We start from the raw sequence: 27,225 nt of genomic DNA, 5'->3' as shown, positions 1-27,225 counted from the left end.
ATGAGGTCCCATTAGTTCATTTTTGCTTTTGTTGCCCTTGCCTACAGAGACATGTTGAGTAAGAAGTTGCTGCAGTTGAAGTCAAAGAGGTTTTTGCCTGCTTTCCCCTCTAGGATTTTGATGGCTTCCTGTATTGTGTTTAGGTCTTTCATCCATTTTGAGTTTATTTTTGTGTGTGGTGCAAGACAGTGATCCAGGTTCATTTTTCTGCATGTCACTGTCCAGTTTTCCCAACATCATTTGCTGAAGAGACGGTCTTTTTTCCATTGTATATTCTTTCTTGCTCTGTCAAAAATTAGTTGGCCATATGTTTGTGGGTCCATTACTGGGTTCTGTATTCTGTTCCACTGATCTATGTGCCTGTTTTTGTGCCAGTACCATACTGTATTGATGATTACAGCTTAGTAATACAGCTTAAAGTCTGAAACTGTGATGCCTCCAGCTTTAGTTTGCTTTTTCAGGATTGCTTTGGCCATTCAGGGTCTTATGCTGGTTCCATACAAAGTTTAGGATTGTTTGTTCTAGCTCTGTGAAGAATGCTGGTGTTATTTTAATAGAGATTGCATTGAATGTGTAGATTGCTTTGGGTAGTATCACCATTTTAAAAACATTTGTTCTTCCAATCCATGAGCATGGAATATTTTTCCACTTTTTGTGTCTTATTCAATTTCTAATAAGCTTCCCATACTTTTTCAGTGTATAGATTTTTCACCTCTTTGGTTAGGTTTATTCATAGGTATTTTATGGTTTTTGGTGCACTTGTAAATAGGATCAATTCCTTGATTTCTCTTTCTGATGTTTCATTATTGGTTGATAGAAATGCAACTGACTTCTGTACATTGATTTTTATATCCTGCAACTTTGCTGAATTCACGGATCAGTTCTAGCAGGTTTTTTGGTGGATCTTTTGGGTTTTCCATCGAGAGTATCATGTCATCTGCAAAGAGTGAAAGTTTGACTTCCTCCTTGCTGATTTGGATGCCTTTTATTTCTTTGTGTTGTCTGATTACTGAGGTTAGGACTTCTACTACTATGTTGAATAACAATGAGACCTTGGTTCTACAAGGTCGATAAATCAACAGCTGATTCTGATAGCATATAGTGAGTCATGTAAACACTCTGTGCAGTTCTGCTTTCACAATAAATAAATGTTAGAGTGCAACAAAAAGGATGGAGCTAGAGTATACTGTGCTAAGAAAAATAGGAAAGAGAAAGACAAATACCATATGATTTCAATCGTATGTGGAATTTCAGAAACAAAAGAGTAAAGGGAAAAGAAAAGAGGGAGAGAGGCAAATCAAGAAATAGACTCTGAACTATAGAGACAAAGTGATGGTTACCAGAGGGGAGGTGGGTGGGAAGATGGGGAAAATAGGTGTTGAGTATTAAGGAGGGCACTTGTTGCAATGAGCTCTAGGTGACGCATGCAACTGTTGAATCACTATGTTGTACACCTGAAACTAATACTATATTGTAAGTTAACTAGCTGGAATTTAAATAAAAACTTAAAAAAAAAGAACTTGAAAATGCAAGAATCAAAAACTGAGAGAAGACAAATTCAGAATTATAGTTGTAGATTTCAACATGCTTCTCAATAACTGATAGAAGAATTACACAAAAAGATCAGTAAAGATAAAGAAGACACAAACAATATTATCAAACAACTTGACCTAAATGACATTTCTAGCATACTCTAACAGTAGTATTCTTTTCTGATGCACATGGAACATTTACCAAGAGATCATATTCTGGGTCATACAACAAGTGTGAATAAGTTAAAAAGAATTTAAGTCATACAAACTATGTTCATTTACTGCAATGGGATTAAATTAGAAATCAATTAAAGAAAGAGATCTGGAAAATGCCCAATAGTTGGAAACCCAAAGAACATACTAACTTACAGATCAGAGAAGAAATTAGGAGGAAAATTATAAACTATGTAAAACTGAATGAAAATGAAATATGACAAAATTTGTGATGTGCAGCTAAAGCAGACACCTACATTAGAAAAGCAAGGGCTCAAACCAATAACCTAAGCTTCCACATCAAGAAACTAAAAAAACCCCAGCAAATTAAGCTAAGCAAGCAGAAGACAGGAAATAATACAGAACAGACATCAATGAAAGAGAAAATAAAAAACAACAGAGAAAAATCAATGGCTCCAAAACCTTGAGTTCTTGGTTCTTTGAGAAGATCAATAAAATTGATACATTTCTAGTCAGTCTGATCAGGAAAAAAAAAAAGGGAAAAGACACTAAGTACCAATATCAGAATTAAGAGAAGTATGTTACTACAGATCCCACAGATACTAAGAAAATGAGAAAAAAATATTACGAACATCTTTATGCCCATAAATTCAACTTAGATGAAGTGGAAAAATTTCTTTAAGGACACAACTAATAAAACTCACTCAAGAGATAATTGAATACTTTTACTAAAGAGACTGAATTTGTTAGAAATCTCTCACAAATAATCCTGGCCGAGATGGTTTCACTGCTGAATTCTGTCAAATATTTAAGGAAGAAATAATAGCACTTCTCTATAAACTGTTCTGGAAAAATGAGGTGAAGGGAGCACTTCCCAATTCATTATACAAAGTCATTATTAACCTAAGAACAAAATTAAACAAAGTATTACAAGCAAAGAAAACCACAGATCAACACACTTCATGAATATAGATTCTGACACTGATTGGCTCATCAATAGTGGAGAAAGGTATTTATGCTGGTAGTTGTCAATTTCTTTCAGTAGAGCAATCTTTTTTTGCTTTATGTATTTTGGGGTTATTGGGTATGCTAAGTTTAGAATTGCTATTATCTTTCTGGTGAACTAAATCTTTTATCATTACATAGTCATTTCCTCTGCCCCTAATAATTTTTTGTTTTGAAATATGTTTTTTTCAGGTAATTAATATATCTACTCACTTTCGATTAGTAATGTATCTGGTATATCTTTTCCCATTTTTTCCAACATTTATGTTTTAGGTATGGCTCTTATTAAAACATGTAGCTCCTTTAAAAATTTCCAATTTGACATTATTGTGACTTCCATTACAGATTTTAAGATTGTTTACTTCTTGGATTCTATTGGTTCTTATCAATTTTTTGTTGCTCTTGCTCTGATTCTTTATTGCACCTTTTCTCCTCCATTTTGTCATTTCTTGCATAAGTTTTTTTTTTTTTTTTTTTTTTTTTTGGTCCTCCCCTTTCTACCTTCATAATTTTATCCTCACAGGTTTGGGATTTGTGCATTCTTTTTAATAGTTAACCATAAATCTTCACTCTATTTAACTTAAAAGTCCAAGCAATATATTAACTCACTCCTCAACATTAAGAGAGCCTTTGAACACCTTGACTCTGGTTACTCCACCTTCAAATGTATGTTCTGTTTTGTCCAGTATTTTAGTTTAGTCATTTCTCTTAAAATCCCACAAATTATCCTTTTCTACAGACAGTGTCTGTCTGGGTTTGCATGCCTACATCATTTTATTTGCTTAGCAAATCTTTTGCCTGAGACAATCCTTCTTTGGCTTTCATACAGAGAAGTTCCCTGAGGTAGGACTCTTGGTAGTAAACTATTACCAGTTTTTTATTTTGAAATACCTTTCTTATTCTACCACTGTAAGGCACACAATTCTAGGGGGGCACAGTATCCTTTCAAAACTATCATCTGGGGGCGACTGGGTGGCTCAGTCGGTTCAGTATATGACTCTTGATTTTGGCTCAGGTCATGATCTCACGGCTCGTGAGTTCAAGCCCTGTGTCAGGCTCTATGCTGGTGGTGTAGAGTCTACTTGGGATTCCCTCTTCCTCTCTGTCTGCCCCTCTCCCTCACACTCTTTCTCTCTCAAAATAAATACACAAACTTAAAAAAAAAAACTATCATCTGGCTTAGAATGTTGCTATGACAGGCTGTCATTTGAAACATCATTCCTCTGTATGGCAGATATCTCTGTCTAAATTGTTCTTCACTGATGTATCCCAAGCATTTAAAAAGTATTTGGCACACAGTGGGACTTTACTACATATTTTTTGAATGAATAAATTCATGCACGCATGCTGTGATACATATGAAGTGATCAGATGTAAATGCCAAATTTTATAGCCTGCTTTGTGGTACTGTGACTGGAACTCTGCAAACCATATTTCTCCTTTGCTAGAGGCTTGTTAGGTTCTGCAGATGTGCACACTGGGAAATTGGCAGGCAAGAGGGAGAAAGGACTTTTTTCTTCCTGTTTGCGTGTTGCTCCCGTCAGTGTCATTTTAGCAGCAGCAGCACTTTGCACTTGAAGACCCAGCCTCACTATACCCCTTCACAGTCGGGCTGTGCTCCCTCTTCAGAAGCAGAAGCTCCACCTGCCAGAATTCCTGTGAACTCCTAGATTTTGGAAAACCTCACTGCCTGCCTGGGAGCCAGGCCCAGCAGTTGGTATCTCTGGCTTACCCCAGGAGGTTTTTCCTTTTTTCTTTTTCACCCTTCCACAAAAATGTAATCAATTCTCTAAATTGGCTCTTCTGAAATACCTAATGTCGTTTCCAGTTTCCTGACAGTACCCTGACTGAAATACATTTAAAAAAAAAAATTTTTTTTAATGTTTTTATTTATTTTTGAGACAGAGAGAGACAGAGCATGAAGGGGGGAGGGGCAGAGAGAGAAGGAGACACCGAATCGGAAGCAGGCTCCAGGCTCCGAGCCATCAGCCCAGAGCCCGACGCGGGGCTCGAACCCACGGACCGCGAGATCGTGACCTGAGCTGAAGTTGGACGCTCAACCGACTGCGCCACCCAGGCGCCCCTGAAATACATTTTTGGAAGATGATCTTTGCCTTTGCTATTTTACTATATATAATGTAGCTGTGCATGGATGTCTTTTATTTATCCAGCTTGGAATACAGCATATTTCCTGAATCTGCTGATTCACTCATCTTCCGGTCTCTGTAATATTTTAGGTAATTTTTTACACAAAGCTTGCAATTCACTGGTTATTTAATGGTATCTAATTCACTCACTTGAGTATTTGACCTAAATAAGTATATTTTTAGTTTAGGGTTTTTTTTTTTCAACTTATACAAACTCATTTCTGATACGCTGTTTGCTCCCATTATGAGATAACATTCTTAAAAGTTTTTTTTTTTTTTTAAGGTTTATTCATTTATTTTGAGAGAGAAAGAAGCGCAAGCAGGGGAGGGACAGAGAGAGGAGAGAAGGAATACCAAGGGGACTCTGCACCATAAGTGTGGAGCCTGACATGGGGTTCAAACTCATGAACCCCGAGATCGTGACCTGAGCTGAAGGTGGACGCTTACTGACTAAGCCACCCAGGTGCCCCTAAATGTTTTATAATGAAAAATTTCAAATAAAATACAATGTAGAACTTCCATGCACTCGCCTATCAGCCAGCTTCAATGCTTATCAACTCACGGCCACTCTTTATTTCATCTAAACCCTCATCCATATTAATTCGAAGGAAATCCCTGACTTCATATAACTTCATCAGTAAATTTTCCAGTGTGTACCTCTTAAAAACCACGTTTAAAATATAAGGTTAATAAAGTTCACCTAAAATACTGAAAATTATTTTTTAAGATCATCAGCATGCAGCCTGTACTCCTATTTCCCCTGGTTGTCTTACAAAAGTGTGTTTTGCTTTTATAGTTTGAATCATAATCTAAATAAAGTCCATATGTTGCAACTGGTTAATGTGTTCGTTAAATCTCTTTTGATCTCTAGGGTTCATCTTCATCTAATTTTTAAAATTTTTGAAGAAGAAGTAGGGTTATTTATCCTGTAGTTTCCCACTGACTGGACTCTGCTGATTGTATCCTCAAGGACCCATTTAACATGCTCCTTTGTCTCCTGTATTTCCCAGTAGTTGGCAGTTAGAGGCTTGACTGGATTCAGATTTGAGTTACTGGGGAGGGAATGGGGGCAAAACATTTCAGAACTTCCAATGCTACCCACATACCATCTATTTGTGAATTGAGTAGCCAGTGATGTTCACTGCCATAAATTAATTAGGAGCAGCAAAACTGTAATATTCTAATTTTATCAACTCTAGTTTACTAGTTAGAATATTCCTATAAAAAGACTTTTTCTCATCAATTAATCATTTACCCCAAAGTATAGTTCACTTAGAAGGGAAGGAAATATGCTTATTACTTTCTTTTTACTTTAAAAAAACAAGCTGTTCCCATGCATCGTCTAAGACAAAATCCTCCTGGTGAATTCAGGAGTTTAGATATAGCTTAATAAACGTGATGTGTCTCATCTACTGCAGTTGCTTTGTTGATTTTTGCTGCTCAAAGTGCTGCATTCCATCTTTGGCCAACAGGAGATACACATTCCAGCTGGTTCTGAGTTCTTCGGACACAACCTTTGTTGACTATGGGAGCTTCTTTGCTTTCCCTGACTTGGTAGAAGCCATTTCTCCAAGGAATTCTGGTTCCTTTTAGTAGAAAATGGTATCTAAAGATCAATATGTAGGTACAAAGTGTGCTTACTACTACTGGGTTACTCAATTATATTAGTCTTCTCAGCAAATAAAGTTAGGAAATGTGCAAATATACAAAAAAGTCTTGATAGTATTTCTAATTCACGACTACAGATGTTTACTTAACATGACTACAGATGTTCACACTTTTATGTCCTTCCCCCAAACCCAAGCTCCAGTTCTCAACATCACCAACAAAACTACTCATTTATCTTGCATTGCATACACCTACAATCTCAGGACAATATCAATATTATTAACAAATGTATTACTGAAAACGGAATAAGGTTTTCTTTTGTGTTTAGGGTAAATCCCATTAGGGAGGTAGTCAAATAATGGGTCTTTTAAAGTCACTTGGGATAGTTTCTCTTGATGTGGTTATACTACCAATTGAATACATAGTTGGGCTCACTTAATTTTACTTTTAATTAGGAATTGCCTTATTAAAATCTGTTTTGTAATTATACAAAATATTTGTTTCCAAAGTCATATTGAAAAGACAATGTAGATTCAAGGAAATCTAGCTTCATGCTCAGTCTTTCCTATCCTATTTCCACCTTCCTTCTATGGAAAACCATTGAAAAGTATTTTTAAAAGTTACTCTTCCATTTTGAAATATCTGCATACACCCCCCACCTCACCATTATTTAAAAAGCAAAATAGTGATTGAAGATATGATTTTTTCCACTTTTTTTTTTTTCTTTTTCACTGCCTATATCCTGGAGATTATTTCACAGAGATTTAACAGAAATTGTCTTTGGGGCACCTGGGTGCCTCAGTCGGTTAAGCATCTGACTCTTGATTTTGGCTCAGGTCATAATCTCACAGTTGTGAGATCGAGCCCCATGTTGGACTCCATGCTGATTGTGGAGCCTACTTAAGATTCTCTCTCCCTCTGCCCCTTCCTGCTTTGCATGCATACATGTGCTCTCTCTTCCTCGAAAGAAAGAAAGAAAGAAAGGAAGGAAGAAAGAAATTGTCTTCATTATTTTTGACAGCTGTAGAAGACTCCATTGTGTGGATGTTCACACCCAATAAACATCCACAGAGGACTTTTTATTCATTCAGTCTCCTTCTGCTGGGCATTTGGGTTGTTGCCAGTCTGCTATTACAAATCAGGCTATAATCAAGAGCCTTATCACAGGCATTTTTGTATACATTTTTTTTGCCAGTGTACTTTTGGAAAAGATTCCCAAAAGCTGGCTACATAGGTAAATGAATGTATAATTTTGCTAGATACAATTTGTCTCTCCATAAAGGTTATTCCATTTTGTATTTCCACCAGCAATGTATGCATAGCCATACCAATTTCCCCACAGTCTCATTGAGTCTATCAAACTTCTGGATTCCTGCCAATGTCATGGCAAGAAATATCTCACTGTAGTTTTAACTTGTTCTTTTCTTTTTTCTGTTTTTGAGATAGAAACATAGATCATTGATTTTCAGTCTTTTTTATTTTTTTAACTAATATATCCATTTAAGGACTATAAACTTCCCTCAAGCACTGCTTTAGCTGCATCCCACAAGTTTTGATATGCTTTGTTATCATTCATTTCAAAACATTTTCTAATTTTGCTTGGGCTTTCTTCACTGACCCATGGGTTATGTAAAGGTGTACTGCTTAATGTCACCAAAATAGCTGAGGATTTTCCATCTATTCTTTTGTTTGTTTGTTTGCTTTTTTAGTTTATACTGAGAGAGAGAGAAAGAGAGAGAGAGAGAGGGCAAAGAGAGATAGAATCCCAGGTGGGCTCTACACCATCAGTGCAGTGCCTGATGTGGGGCTTGACCCACAAACTATGAGATTATGACCTGAGCTGAAACCAAAGAGTTAAATGGACACTTGACCAACTGAGCCACCCAGGTGCCCCTGATCTTTATTTTTTTTTTAACTTAATTCAATTATGTTTAGAAAATATGCTCTAAATTATTTCAATATTTTAAATTTTAATTGAGGCTTAATTTATAACTCAGCTTATGACCAACATGGTAAATGATCCATATGCATTTTTTAAAAATTTATTTTAAGTAGGCTCCATCCCAATGTGGGGCTGAAACTCATGAACCTGAGATCAAGAGTCTCATTCTATACCAACTAAGCCAACCAGGTGCCTGGTCCACATGCATTTTTTAAAATGAGAATTCTGGGGCACCTGGGTGGCTCAGTTGGTTAAGTGTCTGCCTCTTGATTTTGGCTTAGGTCATGATCTCACAGTTTGTGAGCTTAAGCCCTGCATTGGGCTCTGCGCTGACAGTGTAGAGCCTGCTTGGGATTCTCTCTCTCTCTCTCTCTCTCTCTCTCTTTATGCCTCTCCCCCGGTCTCCCTCTCTCTCTCAAAATAAGTATTTAAACAAATGAGAATTCTGTCACAATTTAATGTAAATTAAATATAAATATATAAATATATTATATATATTATACTGGCTCAGATTTGTTTATTAAATAAATTATATAAATATATTGGGTCAAATTTGTTTATTAGCAAGATGGTCTATATTTTTAATTTTTTTGTCTGCTCAGTTCTACCACCTACTGAGAGGGAGGTTGAAGTCTGTTATGCTTGTAGACTCATCTGTTTCTCCATTTAGATCTGCCAGTGTTTAATGCTTGTCTTATATAACTTGAAACTATGCTACTGGTTACACATACAGTTTTCTATATTCGTGGTGGACTGACCACTTTATCATTATGAATTGTTTTTATCTGTAGCAATGATTTTTGCCTTAAATTCCACATTGTCTGATGATAGTGTAGTTATACCAGCATTTTTTGTGTAGTGTTTGTATATCTTTTTTCCATCTTTCAATTTCAACCATTTCATATATTAAAGCATATTACTTGTTAAAAAATAAAATAAAAAATATTTAAGAAGTGTGCTACTTGTGAATAGCACATAATTGTGTTCAATATTTTAACCCAGTTTGATGTCAGTACTCTAGTTGGAATACGTAGTCCTTTTGTACTTACCATGATTACTGACACACTGGGCTTATCTTTATCACTTTACTATTTATATTTTATTTTATGCATTTTTACATTTTACATATTATAGATTTCTATTTTATATTCCTTTTGTCTTCCTTTCTTGCTTTTTCATTGATCAAATGTTTTTTATTGTTCCATTTTTCCTTAACTATATATTCTTTAACTGTTCAACAATTAGCCTAAAAATTGCAATATGCATCTTGAATTACTCCAGACTAAAAATATAAATTCTTACTTTAATTTTACTACTTTCCTGATAATGCTAAAACCTAACACCCTGCCCATGTGTATTCATGGGAAACTAATCTCATGTTAACCTTTTAGCTGTGTTCCCCTGGACACCTAATAAAGGTACAATGCCAGCCATGTTACCAGGCAACATGGTTATGGCAAAGATGGCCTGACTAAACTGCAGCAGACTGGGAGGACTATGACCTTTCCTGAATGTGTCGTTTCTTGTCCCTTGTGGGAACTCTTGGACTCTAGGCGCACAAGACTATTGCAAAAGATACTGATTCCTATGTGCAACTTGAGAGTTCTAAGCCAGAGTTGTTCCCATATTCACTCATGTGGTCTTAATCCTTTATCCCTGAGCTATCACCTAGGGGAAGGGGCAGATAACTGTCCCCAAGACTGCTGCCAGAAAGCTATGGGGACTCGGAAAAACACACAAAGAGCTGCACTGCTGGCTTACTGGGTTTACTATTCTGTCCTCCTGAGTGAAGGCAGGACCCTAAGTGCCCTATTGAGTCGTGCGGGCATAAAATATTTATCTAACTGGCTCTAAATCCCCTGGCAGTGGGTACTGCAGAATGGACTTTCATATCCTTGGTTCAATATGGCCAAGGCACTGTGACATAAAAGAATGTCCAGGGAGATGCAGATGAAACTGAGATGAAACTGAAGCCTCAGTGGGGGCCAACTTTCCCAGAGTCTGATGGCAAAAGTCTGATATTGTGAGGGGTGCCTGGGTGGCTCAGTCGGTTAAGCGTCTGACTCCTGATCTCAGCTCAGGTCTTGATCTCAGTAAGTTCAAGCCCTGTGTGGAGCCCACTTAAGAAAAGAAAAAGAAAATTGACATTGTGTGATAGGGGATAAATCTTTCCCTTGTGGGACTAGATAAAAGCTGGAGACAAACTTATGCTGACAGAAACTGCCCACCCCTCCCCTTCCCACTGTCCATGAAATGGAACTGAACAGAAGCACAGCTGCAAGTGGGCTGGCTGGCAAGAATGACATTGTCTTGGGGTAGTTGACGCAGCTAGGTGAAACTAGGCATTGATACCTGGCAGGGGGTGGGAAGGAGATACGAGCTTGACTCCGTGTTTGTGACTGGGGCTGGACTAGACATGACGGTGGAGCAATGGGGTTGGCTCTTCTCCATAGATCTAATCAGCATGACATGGCGCCCACAGGCCCCTAGCTGGGGAAGCAGGGGACATAAGTGGGAGAACTACTCTGCACCAGGGCACAGGTCAGAAAGGGCTATGTGGAAACCTGGCACACGAACTGGCTGCACTGGCAATGGCAGCTGTGTGGTGTACATCTGGGATGGCAGAGGCTTCTGAGTATCACAGTGGGAGCGACCTCGGCTACAACCTGGGGCAGTGTTCCGAGAGTTGTGACAGTGCATACAGATTTAATCCTAAAATGGGGACTGACCTATGTCATCTGCTAACACTCGGTAATAACTAATGGCAATGTAAACTAACTCCCTAAGGGGACAAGTATAGATGGGCTTTTGAAGAAATAACAAAGGATAATGACTATTCTAAAAGTTAAAGCAAAGAGGATATGGAGATGCTTGTTCTTCTGTGAATGATAAATAGAAAACGGGCATTCTGCTTTGTCATCACTGCCATTTTCTAAGGCAGTGGTTTCAAAATGTGATATTCATACCAGGAGTATCACCCAGGAGCTTTCTAGAAATGTACATCCTCAGGCGATCCTAGTCCCACTAAATCAGGAAGCTCAGCAATGAGGTGATTCTAATGTACCCTAAAGTCTGAGAGTTATTTTATTTAAGTTAGTAACTCAAGGTCATGGACGTTGGTCTGTGAGCCCACAATGGAAGTGGTTACTAGATCAACCTTCTAGCTCTATTTCCCTGAAAACCTAATAAAGGGGGAATGTTAGCCATTACCAGGCAAGATAGCTTTTAGTAAAAATGACCTCAGTTGGTAAATTGTATGTGGACTAGGAGGACTGGAAATAAACTATAAACACCTCATGGAAAGCCAGTTTGGAGCTTCCGAGTGCCGTGGTTCTTATAAATAGCTATGCCCTTTCCAGGACCCTGTGTTCAAGGGGCTATCACAAAAGATACTGGTTTTCATATGGAATTTGGGATATCTAAGCCAGGATAATTCCCACAATACATCAATTGACTTGTTCCCTTGCATTTGAACTGTCACCTGGCAGGAAAGGGTGGTGGGCAGAGAATGGTCCCTGGCCTAAGGGAGAGCTCACTCTGGAGGTACACAACTAACACTGTTATAGTTTCCTATTAGAAGATACTACTGTTATTATTTTGTACAGTCATACCCATTTGTATTTAATATTTACACTTTCTCTTGCTCTTTGTTCTTTCCTGTTTGCATCTGGGATAGTTTTCTTTCTGCCTGAAGAAATTCCTTTAGTGAGTTTTAGTGCAAGTCTGTTGGTAACGTACATCTCTCAGTTTCTGGTGGTCTAAAATCTTGATTTAACCTTCATTTTTAAAAATAGATCTTATTTACATAGAGAGAAAAGCTCAGATCTTAAGTAAAACGTTCATTTTTGACTACTAAACACAGAGAAAATTTCCAACACTATAGAAAGTCCTTTCAAGCTGCTTCTCAGTCATCCCCTTCCCCCACAAAGCCACCACTGATCTTATTTTTATCACCATAGGTGACTTTTGCCTGTTCTAGAATTTCATATAGTTGGGATCATACACTATGCACTTTTTTGTGTCCAATTTCTTTTATTAGCATAAAATGAATTTGAGATTCATCTATATGGATGTTGGATCTTTCTTGATGAATCCATTAGTATAATTAATATCCACTGTGTAAATACACCATTGTTCATCCATTCTATTGGTTGGCACATCATTGTTTTTTGGCTGTTATGAATAAATCTGCTGTGAATATTTTTTAACAAGCATTTTGTGGACATATACATTCGTGTTTCTTTAATAAACATCTAGTGGTAAAGTTCCTGGATCATATATGCTTAACTTTTTAATAGACTACCAAATGATCTTGAAAATGACTGTACTATGTTATATTCCAATGAGCAACATAAGAGAGTTCTGGTTGCTCTATACCATCTTCAACATTTGTCATTACTGATCTTTTTCATTTTAGGCCTTTCTTTTCTAAATGTTTATTTACTTTTGAGAGAGAGAGAGAGAGAGAGAGAGAGAGAGAGAAACAGAGTGCAAGTGGGGGAGGGGCAGAGAGAGAAGGAGACACAGAATCCGAAGCAGGCTCCAGGCTGTCAGCACAGAGCCCGATGCAGGGCTCAAACTCACAAACCATGAGATCATGACCTGAGTGGAAGTCAGGTGCCTAACCAACTGAGCCACCCAGGCGTCCCTCATTTTAGGCCTTCTAATGCTAGTAGTGCTTCCTGCTTCAAACTTGATTTTTTTCTTTTCATTTAAAACCCCCCAATTTTTTTTAAAGTTTTAGTTTTTGAGAGAGAGAGAGAGACAGAGAGAGGCAGTGTGCGAGCAGGGCAGGTACAGAGAGAGAGGGAGACACAGAATCCAAAGCTCTAGGCTGTGAGCTGTGAGCACAGAGCCCAATGTGGGGCTCAAACTCACAAATGCAAGATAAATGACCTGAGCTGAAGTTGGATGTTCAACCAACTGAGCCGCCAAGGCTCCCCATACTATTTTTTTCTGATAAGAGGGCAGCTATATCACCTGTCTTTTAGCTTTTTTTTTTGTTTGCATGGTATATTATTTTCCATCTTTACACTTCAACACTTTTGTACCTAATATTTAAAGTGCTTCTCTTATAAGCTGTATATAGCTGGATTAAAAAAAAAACATTCCAGGGGCGCCTGGGTGGCGCAGTCGGTTAAGCGTCCGACTTCAGCCAGGTCACGATCTCGCAGTCCGGGAGTTCGAGCCCCGCATCAGGCTCTGGGCTGATGGCTCAGAGCCTGGAGCCTGTTTCCGATTCTGTGTCTCCCTCTCTCTCTGCCCCTCCCCCGTTCATGCTCTGTCTCTCTCTGTCCCAAAAATAAATAAACGTTGAAAAAAAAAAAAATTAAAAAAAAAAACAAAAAAAACATTCCATACTAAATGCTCAAATTATATAATCTTTTTTGCTTAACTACGGATATACTTGGGTCTATACTTACTATTTTACCATTTGTGTCTACTTTTATGTGCCTCTCCTTTTCTGACTTTCTATAGATTAATCAAATGTTTTCTATTGTTCTATTTCCCATCTATTAAATTACATTTCCAAACCACTGTTAGTAGTTAGCCTAGAGCCTAAAACTGCATTGTTACTTATCACAGACCAATGCAAATTATTACTTTTAGTACTTGGCTGATACCAATTAAACCTTAGAACATTTAAACTCCATTTCCATCGCTCCCATAATTTGTTATTGTTACCATGGATTTTAGTTATATAGAAAAGTAAAGCGCCTCAGGGTTTTGGGGTTATTATTTTGTACAGCTACCGGTTATTATTTTGTGCAGCTACCATCCTGGTGTTCTTCCTTCCTTCTTGCATGTCGATATTTCTAACTGGGATATTTTCCTGAGCACTTTCTTTAATTATTATTTCAGTGCAGGCCCACTGGTGCCAAATTCTCTGAGTTTTTGTCTCTTCCGTTTCTTCCTTAATATCGGAAGGATGTTTTTGCTGGTATAAAATTCAAGGCTTGCAGTTTTTTCCTTCTAGTTTTAAACATGTTGTTACACTGGCTTCTGGATTCTACCATCCCTGGGGAGATGCTGTCAGTCTCGTTGCTCCTCTGGAGGGACCCATGGTGCTTTAAAGGCAGGCTGTGCGCTCTCTGTCACTGCTAGCAGAGGGAGGACGTTCCCTTGCCTTTGATTTTGAGCAGGCCCTACACCTGCTTGGAAAGAAGTGGTGCCACAGCAGTTCTGTTTCCCTGCACAGGCTCTAAGAGGCCTGTGTGTGTCTGCTCTCAGCCTTGTGGAGTGCTGAGCCCCCTTGCAAAAAGGCCCATCTACCCAGCTGGAGAGACTGTGCCCCAGCTATTCCAACCACTCCAGCTGATGGATCAGACACATGAGTAGAACCTTCTGGTGGCCAGCCCCAGATGAGTCTCCACATGTCTTGCAGTTGCGTGAATGACTCCAAGTGAGACCAGAAGAAATGCCCAGCTGAGTCCAGCTCAGACTACACAATCATGAGCAAATAAGTTTTGTTTAAAGCCAGTAGATTTTGGGGTGGTCTCTGAGGTAGAAATGGGTAACTGAAATAGTGTCTGGTATCCAGAATGGAGTGTTGCCATAACAGAAACTTGGAGCCTATGGCGTTAGCTCTGGGAATGGGTTGAGTACGTCTGCTTAGCGCAGCAGTGTGACTGGACAAGCATGGAGGCCATCGCTGTTGGAGGCTGGAGAAGGGGCAGGCTCATCTACTGGCAAAACAAATGGTGAGGCTGTTTCTTGGAATATAAATAAAATACCTCACAGAGTTGTGGATCTGGCTAGGAAGACTTCCAAGAATAATACTGAAAAGGACAAAGAGTTTTTGAAAAATCCTCTATAGTAAGATATTAAAAGAGAGAACTTAAACAAGAAACAGTACAGTTTTCAAGCAGAATTTAGACAAAAATGTTTTCATGCTGGGACTTGCAGGGTTAGAAAATGAAACTTTCTCAATTGCCAGCTTCTCCAATCAGCATGAGGTTTTAAAGAACCTAAAAAAAATAAATAATTAAAAATCCAGAATGTTACCAGTGAAACAAACTATGGCCTCAGGGTCAAGCTCAAATCAAAAGCATGGCAGTAGGACCCTTTGTTACTCCTGCCTCAGAAGGATGTTAAGTCTAGATGTAAGCCTCAGAAGACCCTCTCGGACAAAAGGCGTCTAGAAGTCTAGGCGTCTAGAGTATTTATGTCCTGGGCTCATATTCAAGGTAGACAGGAACTTCTTGAAGAGATTTGAAGTGTGGGTTCTGTGTGATGGAGTGACTTACAATGTGAAGGTCTACAAAGTTGTTTTAAAGGCGTTGCGCCAGTCTGGACTAAAAGGGAGAAAGATGGGGGGAAGCAAGCCGACATTGCTCTTCGGCTGCAAACAGAGGCCTTCCTTATGGAAAAGGACACACTGCTCAGAGAGAAGGGTCAAGGGCTGAGAAAGAGATTAGGGAACCAAACCCAGAAAACCAAAATGGGTCATAATCAAGGAATATTCCTTGTAATGCATGTAATCAGGGGAACTGGTGACATATGGCCAGGTAGGTTTCAGAATCGAGAGGGAACAGCGACTGCAATGCCTTTCCCATTTCCTCTCTTTAAAACTGACACGATTGCCCTATTCCTACCATACTTCAGTGTCATGCTGGAAGCGGGGTTGATTCTCTCAATCACTATACTACCACGTTAACATTATATGGAGAGACACCTAACCACAAAGTAATTAATTTTAATTTAAAAAAACCTCCTCTTCACATAAATACCACACAGAAACAGATGAATGGTCTTAGAAACTCTGTTATATATTCTGCAGGCTCTACGAAAATGTAGTTTTGCAGATATTTTGTTTCATGATTTCAAGAGAAGAAGATATTTAAAGTTGTGTTTCCCATCCACAATCTGGAATGCCAAATATTCTTCACCACCAGAAGAACACCTGACTTGTATCATCTACCGAGATTCCATGGCTCCCAGTACCACCACCTCTATGTGCTGGAGTAAAGGAGACAAAACGGATAAGGTAGGCTTCACCACAGAAGGTAAGCAAAGCAGCAAAAAAGAGTACCAAGTGATGGAAAAAGTAATGGAAACATTCAGTGTGGGATTATTTCACGTTGTTCCTTTAGCTGGTAAGTGCTGGGTAACTAACAGAAGAGGTTAGAGCCACTTGGTGACAAATAATCTAGGAAAGTTAGAAGGTGGGCAGCAGTTTCCAGCTCCCTACAGGGTGACTTACCTTTTCCAAAACTTTGGCAATTCGGGTGCCGATTTGTTCAAGTGATTGCTGTGGATATTGGTCTTTGCCAAGATTTTGCAATACCTGGTGTAGGGGAAAATGGCAGGTTACAGCAACGAAAAGGAGCAGGATCTAGGTGATACTGTTGATGGCTGAGTTGGGCACTACAGCACGAAACCAAACTGTTGCTCTGGGGTACACGCTGCGGCCCTGCTGGTAAGGCATTTTATGGAAGACATATGTAAACCACTGTACTGTTCCTTATTCCCCTCCCACTTAACAGAAACTACAGACATGTATAGCACATTCATTACAGCAACGCTGGAAAACAGTAAATAAAGAAAAAAACTGTCTATAATTCTGTCACCCAGGGGCAACCACTGTTAGTATCTTTTTTTAAAAATTTTTTAAAAATATTTTTTTTTATGTTTGAGACAGCAAGAGATAGAGCATGAGCAGGGGAGGGGCAGAGAGAGAGGGAGACACAGAATCTAAAGCAGGCTCCAGGCTCGGAGCTGTCAGCATGGAGCCTGACGCGGGGCTTGAACTCACAAGCCATGAGATCATGACCTGAGCTGAAGTCGGACGCCCAACCGACTGAGCCACCCAGGTGCCCCTTAATATCTTTATATGTATCTTTCAGATATTTTTCTGAAATAACATGTGTATGCACATATTACATCTCTCGCAGAATATAGGGTCATACTGCACATTGCCATCCACATTGTCGCATAGTCTGGAGATTCCTTCATGCCAGTAAACGTATTTCTACATTCTTCTTGGCAGCTCCACTGTATACTATCTTATAACTATATAACATTTCTTTAACAAATCCTCTATTCTTGGACATTTGTGCTATGTTTCTCCAATTTCTCTTCTTGGTGTACTGTTTGCTAGGTATATGATGGCTGTACTCGCCTTCCTTTCCTTCTTGAGAATGCCAGCAGGAGAATAAGCTGACCTTAACATTTCTTACAAAAGCCTCTCTCTGGTGGCAAGCAGAATGTTTCCTACCTCGAAGAATAAATCAGAATTAACGTCTCCTGGTCATTAAAAAAAAGGTATTAGCTCAATTCCAGGGCCTGAAAGAAATCAGGCGTGGCCTAAAGCCACCCAGATGACAGCCGGCTAAAAAAAGGCAAAAAAATATGGCCTGGCCACTGAGTATTCTGCTATCATAATTGTGGGGCCAAAAACTACAGATGGGCTGAAGAGAGCTGAGCACTCACCTCTGTTAACTGGCTCTCACCCGTGTAGTGCAGGCTGGCCCGGTTGGAGACCCCCTGCAAGTGGTCCAGGGTGTGCATGCTCGTAGGAAGATTGCCATTGCAAAGAGGCTCCATCGCTGGCTGCTGTATTGGAGTGGCAAAGTCTATGTGTTCTGTGATGCTGAAAAAGGGAGATTACCACATTAGCCAGGGAAAATCTGAGTGGGTGGGGAGTAAGAGTATTAATCAGCTGATTGTAACTTCAATGTGTTACCCGGACTTTCTGGAACCACAGAAACTCAGACTGAAGAGACCTCAGAAGTCTGATCTCTCATTTTACAGGTGCAAGGACTCCAGTGCCCGGCAATAGGAGCAGTGTTGGAATCTGAGTCCTAAACTCCGTTGATTTCCCGATCTACTCAAGCTGTGTCCTTTCTATGGACCATAGCGTCTGGTTTGGTCACCGTCATTGGCCACTTTTTCTCCTGGGGAAGTTTTAAACCAGACAGGTTTTATTCTGGGATTTCTTTTTTCAGGATATAGACAGCGACAATTGCCCGCAAGTGGTTCCTTTTATTTTCTCTTTATGCATAGAAGCATATCCCACAGAAAAAGTTACCTAAAGTTCAGATAGTAAATTTTACACAGATATAACTGTTCAATGTATAAATGCACAAGATGTACCTCCCTTTGTAGTCCCAAAGTGGTCATTTTCCTAACAGGCTAAATGTTATACGTTATCATGTATATGCTGATATGGCAAGTTGGCATTCCCAAATTTTATTTCTAGCTATTTAAAAGGTTTAATACATATTAGGCAAACACTCATTCATTATTTATTCAGGGTCTACTACATGTCACACATCAGAGCTATAATAATTGACAAGACATACCCAATCCCTGTTGTTATGGTGTTCGTGGTCTCACGAGTGACTGAATTATTACAGATGTTACAGAAGATGAAAACATGGTACAATGTCAGTATGCAACAGGGGGTTATATATTTCTTCTCTGCTGATGGAGGAAGGAGCTGGTTAGTGCAAGATTCCCTGAGGAAGATTTAAGTCAAGACCAGGAGGATGAGTGTGAACGAATCATGCAGGAAGAAGGTGGTGAGAACATCACGACATGCAAAGGGACACCATGTGTGAAGGGCCTGACAAGAGGGAGGGTGGAGTTGAGGATGGAAAGACATGTAGCAGCAGATCACCAAGGGCTTTGCAAAGAATGGTAAAGAGCAATAAGAAGTTACTAGAGCATTTTAAGAATTATTTGACTTGTCTTTGAGGAAGGATTCTGTACGGATTACCGTAGAGAGAAGGGGCTGAACAGAGTCAAGAGTGAATAAAGCCCAAAGACCAGCTAGTAGGCTACTGAGTGAATCCAAGTGGAGATGACAGTGATCTCGTTTAAAGGGGCAGCAATGGAGATAGACAAAAGCTGATGGCTTTGAAAAATACTCAGAAGGTGAAAGTGGTAAGAATGGGTAATAGACTGGACCCGAGGGTGAAGGGAGAGGAATGGTTAAGGATGACTCCCAGGTTTCTGGCTTAAGCACTGCTGGAGCTATTTACTAAGAATAAGAAACAGAAAACACGCAGAACAATGGTTTTTTGCAAGGAGAGTGGACAAGAAAATTATGAGTTTGGTTTTCTTAAGCTTGTGGTGTCTCAGAGGTATCTAGGCAGAGGGGACAGGTAGACAACTGGGTAAATTCCTATGGATTGAGGAATGTGAAGAAAAATCGGGTCTGGATATTCCAATTCAAGAGCGGTCAATATATTGGTGGTGACAGAAGTTCTGTGAGTACGTCAGTCTGACCAGGAGAGATTCTAAGAAAAGAAGGCTTAGAGGCAAATGTTGGGGAACTCCAACACTTAAATGGTAGGAAAAGGGCCAGCAAAAGAGAATGAGCATTCAAGGAGGCAAAAGCAGTTATCAGAGAGGCAACCTTGTTCAGCTTGTGTCTTGGTAGGTGTTTGTAAATCTGGATGTGCTCTGGCTCCCTCTTTAAGTGCATTATGTCAGTGAGAGAACACAGGGTTTTCTATAAAAGAGGGATCCAGTCTTCAACTCAACCTAAGTAAGTCATAAAAACTTCTGGGGGGCTTACAAAGTACGGATGAAGGCACTAAGAAGAGAGGGCATGTTCACTGTCTCAGCAAAATGGGCTGAGTCCATCTGTGGCCTGTGGTCAGCAACAGTGCTCCTCAGAACCACCAACCCTAAAAAGGACTACTCTTCAAATAGTTGCTGACAAAGAAGGGCACCCCTGTAGTCAACTGAGGCTCAGTGGGTTCACTGGTACACAAACGCCTTGAAGGATGAAGCAGTTTAAGATACTCACTCAATGTTTTTTGAAGAAACCGCGAGCCAGGTGCTCACGATGGCAGTCAGCTCTACCCAGCGGAGTTTGAGGCACTCGTCCGGGCTGGGCCATCCCAGACTCTGGTAGTCACGCTTTTTCCCTAGAAGGAAAGCATGGCATCACTTGACACAACTAGAACCAAACAGAACCCACAGTGTCTTCTGCCCGGTGATTACTTCACCCCGGCTGGTGTCATTGGAGGTGCCAGTCATTCTTTTAGAGAATGAAAATCTTGTCACGCACGGCAAAGGGACTTTAAAGATCAAGTGAGTTAAGTCTTGTTCTCAAAGACAGGTGACGAAGCAAAAATAAAAGAGTCCTTCACTGGATTTAAGACTGATCAACATGAGATAAGAGCTAAGAATACATTTCACCAAATTTCAGTTTTACTCCTCTACATTTTTATTTTATAAAGACAACTACAACTTAGGAGAAGTATTTATCGCTAAAGCCGGGTTTCTCCATCTCGCACTACTGACACTGTAGGCTGGACGGAGCTCTGCTGGGGGCTGTCCTGTGCACTGGAGGATGTTTAGCACCACCCCTGGCTTCTACTCTATAAAGCCCAGTAGCACCCTCCCCAACATGTGACGATGCAAATGTCTCCGGGGACTGGCAAATGACCCTTGGGAAGACAAAATCACTCTTGGTAGAGAACCACAGTTGTAAAGAACAGCAGCAGATGGAGAATAATGCGATGATGAGAAGTTACCATTTATTTCCAGAGCACTTACTATGTGTTCAGGCCCTGTGCTAAGTGCTCTACATCCACAATCTGCTAAGGCAGGTTTCAGTCCTCATTTCCCAGATGAGAAAATGGAGGCACAGAGAGATCAAGTGACTTGCCCAAGGTGACCAGGCTAGTAGATGGCAGAGCTAGGATCCAGATCCAGGTCTGCTTGAGTCTAACATGTATGCTCCCAATCACCATTTATTTATTTATTTATTTATTTATTTATTTATATTATTTATTTCTTTATGAAATATAATTTATTGTCAAATTGGTTTCTATACAACACCCAGTGCTCATCCCAACAGGTGCCCTCCTCAATGTCCATCACCCACTTTCCTCTCTCCCCCACCCCCCATCAACCCGCAGTTTGTTCTCAGTATTTAAGAGTCTCTTATGGTTTGCCTCCCTTCCTCTCTATAATTTGTTTTTCTCCTCATGGTCTTCTGTTAACTTTCTCCAGATGTGAGAAAGTGACTTATTTCACTTAGCATAATACCCTCCAGTCCCATCCACATTTCGCAAATGGCATGATTTCACTCTTTCTCACTGCCAAGTAGTATTCCATTGTATATATAAACCACATCTTCTTTATCCATTCATCAAGTGATGGACATTTAGGCTCTTTCCATAATTTGGCTATTGTTGAAAGTGCTCCTATAAACATTGGGGTTCACGTGCCCCTATGCATCAGCACTCCTGTATCCCTTGGGTAAATTCCTAGCAGTGCTATTGCTGGGTCATAGGGTAGTTCTATTTTTAATTTTTTGAGGAACCTCCACACTGTTTTCCAGAGCGGCTGCACCAGTTTGCGTTTCCACCAACAGTGCAAGAGAGTTCCCGTTTCTCCACATCCTCACCAGCATCTACAGTTTCCTGATTTGTTCGTTTTAGCCACTCTGACCGGTGTGATACCGGCATTCTTCTCAAAGCTAGAACAAACAATCCTAAAATTTGTATGGAACCAAAAAGACCCTGAATAGCCAAAGTAATATTGAAGAAGAAGACCAAAGCAGGAGGCATCACAATCCCAAACTTTAGCCTCTACTACAAAGCTGTAATCATCAAGACAGTATGGTCTTGGCACAAAAACAGACACATAGACCAATGGAATGGAATAGAGACCCCAGAACTGGACCCACAAATGTATGGGTAACTAATCTTTGACAAAGCAGGAAACAGTATCCAATGGAAAAAAGACAGTCTCTTTAACAAATGGTGCTGGGAGAACTGGACAGCAACATGCAGAAGAATGAAACTAGACCACTTTGTTACACCATTCACAAAAATAATCTCAAGATGGATGAAGGGCCTGAATGTGAGACAGGAAACCATCAAAACCCTAGAGGAGAAAGCAGGAAAAAACCACTCTGACCTCAGCCGCAGCAATTTCTTACTTGACACATCTCTAAAGGCAAGGGAATTAAAAGCAAAATGAACTATTGGAACCTCATCAAGATAAAAACCTTCTGCACTACAAAGGAAACAATCAACAAAACTAAAAGGCAACCAATGGAATGGGAAGAGATATTTGCAAATGACATATCGGACAAAGGGCTAGTATCCAAAATCTACAAAGAACTCACCAAACTCCACATCCAAAAAACAAATAATCCAGTGAAGAAATGGGCAGAAGACATGAATAGACACTTTTCTAAAGACATCCAGATGGCCAACAGACACATGAAAAGATGCTCAACATCACTCCTCATCATGGAAATACAAATCAAAACCACACTGAGATATCACCATGCCATTTAAAGCTATACTGAGCTTTTAAGATTTTATTTTTGTTTACTTATTTTTGAGAGAGAGAGAAACAGAGACAGGGAGCTTACGAGCGGGGGAGGAGAGAGGGAGACACAGAATCTGAAGCAGGCTCCAGGCTCTGAGCTGGAGCACAGAGCCTGATGTGGGGCTTGAACCCACAAACCATGAAATCAAGACCTGAGCTAAAGTCGGACGCTTAACTGACTGAGCCACCCAGGCGCCCCTATACTGAGCTTTCAAAGCTCTGTTAATCGATACCCTTCCCAGGTACTTTGTGTGTGCAGAATCTGTACTTAGACTGACCGGCCAAGAAAAGAAGAGAACTAAGTCTTGTTGGGGAAGGGGTCTTCTGGAGGAATTACAATCGAATGAATGGACAGGAAGGAGAACTTTGGTTCTATATAACTTTTTTTATAATGTAGGAATTTACCAACAACGGAATACTGTTTGAGGTGTAGGCAGGGCTTTAGATTTAAATAAAACAGAAAAGAATAGTTTGGAAGAATTTCAAATGAACCCTGTTTAAATGAATAACTGAAATAATTAAACCATAAATTTCACAATAAAGCTTATTTTTCTTTTATGGTTAAGAAATTCACTTGAAAAATATTATTGAGCATCCATCACAAGGGACTGGGAACCATGTTGAGACACCAGGGGTACAGAGGGGAATAGTACAGAAGGTGCCTGTCCTTGAGTTCACAGTCTAGCAAGGAAGGTAAACAGAAACAAATCCTTAGGGTACAACAGGTGAGAGCAACTAATTGTGCACAATTACCAAGGAACGGATGGCATGTGAGTCTGAAGTTTATGGATGAGTGATATTTTAGTACTGCTGAGGTGGCAGAAGGGCATTCCAGGCAGAGGGAACAGCACGTGCAAAGGCAAGTGGTAAAATAAGAGCATGGTTAGTTTAGAAAAGTAACAGCATGAAGGGTAGAGAGAGGCTGGCTTATACAGGGTCCTGTACACCACACTAAGAAGTTTGGACTTTATTCTGTAGGCAATGAGGAGCCTCTGAGCCCACATCTCTCCATCTGGTTCACAGAAATATCCTAAGAGGCTCTGTTAAATGTGCTGCTGAAATCTAGTTACACTGTGTTTATAGCACCTCCCTGGTCTTCCAGTCTAGTGGCCCTCGCCAAAAAAAGGAAATGAAATTAGTTACGCATTATTAGTTTTACTAGTTCTTAGTAAATCTACAGTGGTCCTTATTGATCTCCACTTTTCCCCATGGGCTCACAAACTGTTTTATAATTTGCTTTAGAACTCTGTCAGGATTTATCATGAAGCTTATCTCTTGGTAGTGAGGAGAATCCGTATTTATTTGGAAACTGGGATAATGAACCTCTCTAGATGTCTGGCATCTCTGCCAAGCTTTAGAACTTTTCACGTTAGTGACACTAAGTAGTTCCATGATGTCATTTGCAAGTACATTCAATGTACTACCTGGGCCTACACACTTGAATCCATTTAAAACTGCTTAAGTGTTTTCCCAGCATCTCAACCATATTGAACTTTAAAGTTTCATTTTTACAGGAAATTTTTAGTTTTTTGTTTGTACAAGTAACATAGGCTTATTATAAAATATTTAGAAAATGGAAAAGCATGTAGAAGAAAATAAAAAATCACCCATATCCCTATCAGCACCCAGAGATGATCACTCACAACATTTTGGTGTATTTATTCTCTCTTATACTTATTTCTATGTACTTGTTTATTTTAGCTTCTTTCATCAAACCCATGAGGTCATAAACTGTAATGTGTACATTATTTTATATGGTTTAAGAAACAGAAACACGGGGCGCCTGGGTGGATCAGTCAGTTAAACGTCCGACGTCGGCTCAGGTCATGATCTCGTAGTTTATGAGCCCACCCAAGCCCCACATCGGGTTCTGTGCTGACAGCTTGCAGCCTGGAGCCTGCTTTGGATTCTGTGCCTCCCTCTCTCTCTCTGCTCCTCCCCCACTCGCACACGGTCTCTCTCTCTCTCAAAAATAAACATTAAAAAAAAAAAAAGGGAGAAACACTGCCAATTATTTAAAATATCAATTGTAAGATACATCTCAATTGCAGAGATACAGAAATGTGAACAAGTGTAGTCAAAGTATAGTATATTTACTATTTTACAAAAATTAAAGTATTCTCTATGCTATTTAATAAACTGCTTTTGTTCACTTACTAAATTACAAACATCCTGGCTGCACCGTACATAGCATCGACATGCTGTAATTTATTTAGGCAATTAACATTTAGGTTGTTTACAATTTTTTATTATGATAAGCAACTCAGGTCAATCTTTGTACTTCTGTCTTTGGCACCTGTAAGATGATTTACCTGGGATACATTGCTGGAAGTAAAATTGTTGGTATATTTTTAAATTTTCTGATACCTATGGTCAAATGATCCCCAAATTCATTTCATTAAGTCTGTGTATTACACATTTAAAGACAGTTTGATAAGCAAAGATGGAATGTTACTGTTTGTTTGCACATCTTTGATTGCTAGTGAGGATGAACATTTTCCAACATGTTCACTCGCCAACTTATGTGTGTATATTTGGTGAACAATCTATATATTTGTACATCTTATAGAAATGCTGTATTTTTCATACTGATTTGTAATTGCCCTTTAAATGATATTGATATCCTTTGCTTATCACATATTATGTAAAAGATACACAAATATTCTGCAAAAATAATTTGTTTCAGTCCTTTGCCCTTGTATTTTATGGCGTTTTCTGGTGCCAGAATTATTTTTTCTTTTTCTCTCTGCCTTAGAAAGTCCTATTACACCTGAAAGTACATATTCACCTAAATTTTCTACTATTTTTTGTAAAAAATTTTTTTAAATGTATTTTTGTGAGAGAGAGAGAGAGAGAGCGAGGAAGGGACAGAGAGAGAGTTAGACACATAATCCGACGCAGGCTCCAGGCTCTGAGCTGTCAGCACAGAGTCCAACGTGGGACTTGAACTCATGAAACTATGAGATCATGATCTGAGCTGAAGTCGGATGCTTAACCAAGTGAGCCACCCAGGTGTCCCCTCCTTTTTTATTCCCTAAATTTTCTACTTTTATGATTTCATTACATTTACTATATAACTGATTGGAATTTTCACTTCCATAACGATGTTTTACATTTTGAACACCCTTTTCTTGTTACAGAAGACAGACCTAGTAGAGGAAGTGTTGCTTTCTTTCTGTAACCTGTTCACGCATACTGTCATCCTTAAACAGTAAAGCTACTGCATGTTTTCAACTCCAGTCATGACAAGATGTCCTTTTTGGGCCCTTAGTATTTTTCACAAGTAACAGTTCACTCTGGAATATAGCCAACATGATCTCATTCTTTATATTTTATTATGTGCCCTCTGCTTTCAGTTGGTAAGTACACCAAATTAAATAAGACATGTTTTCATGAAGTTACCTTGGATTTTGATGTTAAGACAGTGACAATGTCCTTAAAAAAATTTTTTTTAAAAGGACATTTGATCACCACTATTTCATTGCTGGAAAAGAAAGTCAAGTGGACCCATGGCAATGGCCCTGAACCTGGGGTTCAGAGATGCACTTCAGGACAATTATGAACCCTAAAAGTATATGACAAATTTTGATGTATATGCATTTTTCCTGGGAGTGGCTCCAAAGCATTTATCCAATACTTAAAAGAGATATCAGACACACAAAAAGATTAAATGTTTAAATAAATATTCATCGAGCCTTATGTGGCCAGTTCATTTATAGCACTTTACACATATAACTCCTATAGTCCTCACAACCACCCTGTAAGATAGATGTGATCATTATCCCCATATTAAACTAGACTATCAAGAATCAATAGGATACTTAAGCTCAAGATGATAAGAATATAAGCCCAACAGGGACGCCTGGGTGGCTCAGTCAGTTAAGCGTCTGACTTTGGGTCAGGTCATGCATGATCTTGCAGTCTGTAAGTTCAAGCCCCGCATGGGGCTCTGTGCTGACAGCTCAGAGCCTGGAGCCTGCTTCAGATTCTGTATCTCCCTCTCTCTCTGCCCTTGCCCCACTTATGCTCTGTCTCTGTCTCTCTCTCAAAAATAATAAACAAACATTAAAAAAATAAAAAACAAAAAGAATATAAGCCCAATAGCCAATGGGTAAAAAAATCAAGTAAATGTCAAAACAAACTTTTTATACCAACGTCTGGTTTCTTGTTCACTTAGCCCCATTACCTTCTCATCTGATCTCCTTCAAGTCACAAACGCATTCTCAGTGAGAACTGACACAGTGAAATCTGAAAAAAGAAACTGGCATACTGTACATTCAAATTTACCTTGTGGCCCAGGAGATGCTACCTTTGGGCCAGTGATCTCCAGGTTTGATTGGTAACAATGCACGTTTTCTGCTTGATTTGGTTCTACCTTTTTGCCAGGGGTTTTCTTCTGCTCTCCTTTGGGTTTCTTTACACGTTTGACCTGGAATGTGATCTGGAAAATGGAAACATGTTGGGGACAAATTAGACCAATTGTCAAATACTGGTGGCTTTAAGAGTAACCAGT

At 39.5% G+C, this 27,225-nt stretch overlaps 1 protein-coding gene across 2 annotated transcripts in view; it reads right to left on the bottom strand.

The window, feature by feature from the left end:
- The window catches only part of TTC17 (tetratricopeptide repeat domain 17), a 127,346-nt gene that overhangs the window by 13,343 nt on the left and 86,778 nt on the right, over positions 1-27,225 (bottom strand). For both annotated transcript variants that reach the window (XM_045485025.1, XM_045485026.1), the window contains 4 exons: positions 27,000-27,153; positions 20,167-20,287; positions 17,841-18,000; positions 16,612-16,695 (listed from right to left, as the gene is read on the bottom strand). In XM_045485025.1, coding sequence (XP_045340981.1) covers positions 16,612-16,695; positions 17,841-18,000; positions 20,167-20,287; positions 27,000-27,153 — 519 coding nt within the window. The remainder of the gene's footprint in view (positions 1-16,611; positions 16,696-17,840; positions 18,001-20,166; positions 20,288-26,999; positions 27,154-27,225) is intronic.

Source organism: Leopardus geoffroyi, chromosome D1, assembly GCF_018350155.1.
Source record: "Leopardus geoffroyi isolate Oge1 chromosome D1, O.geoffroyi_Oge1_pat1.0, whole genome shotgun sequence".
NCBI lineage: Eukaryota > Metazoa > Chordata > Mammalia > Carnivora > Felidae > Leopardus > Leopardus geoffroyi.
The sequence above is the reverse complement of the archived record's forward strand: the minus strand, read 5'-3'. Positions and strand labels throughout refer to the sequence as shown.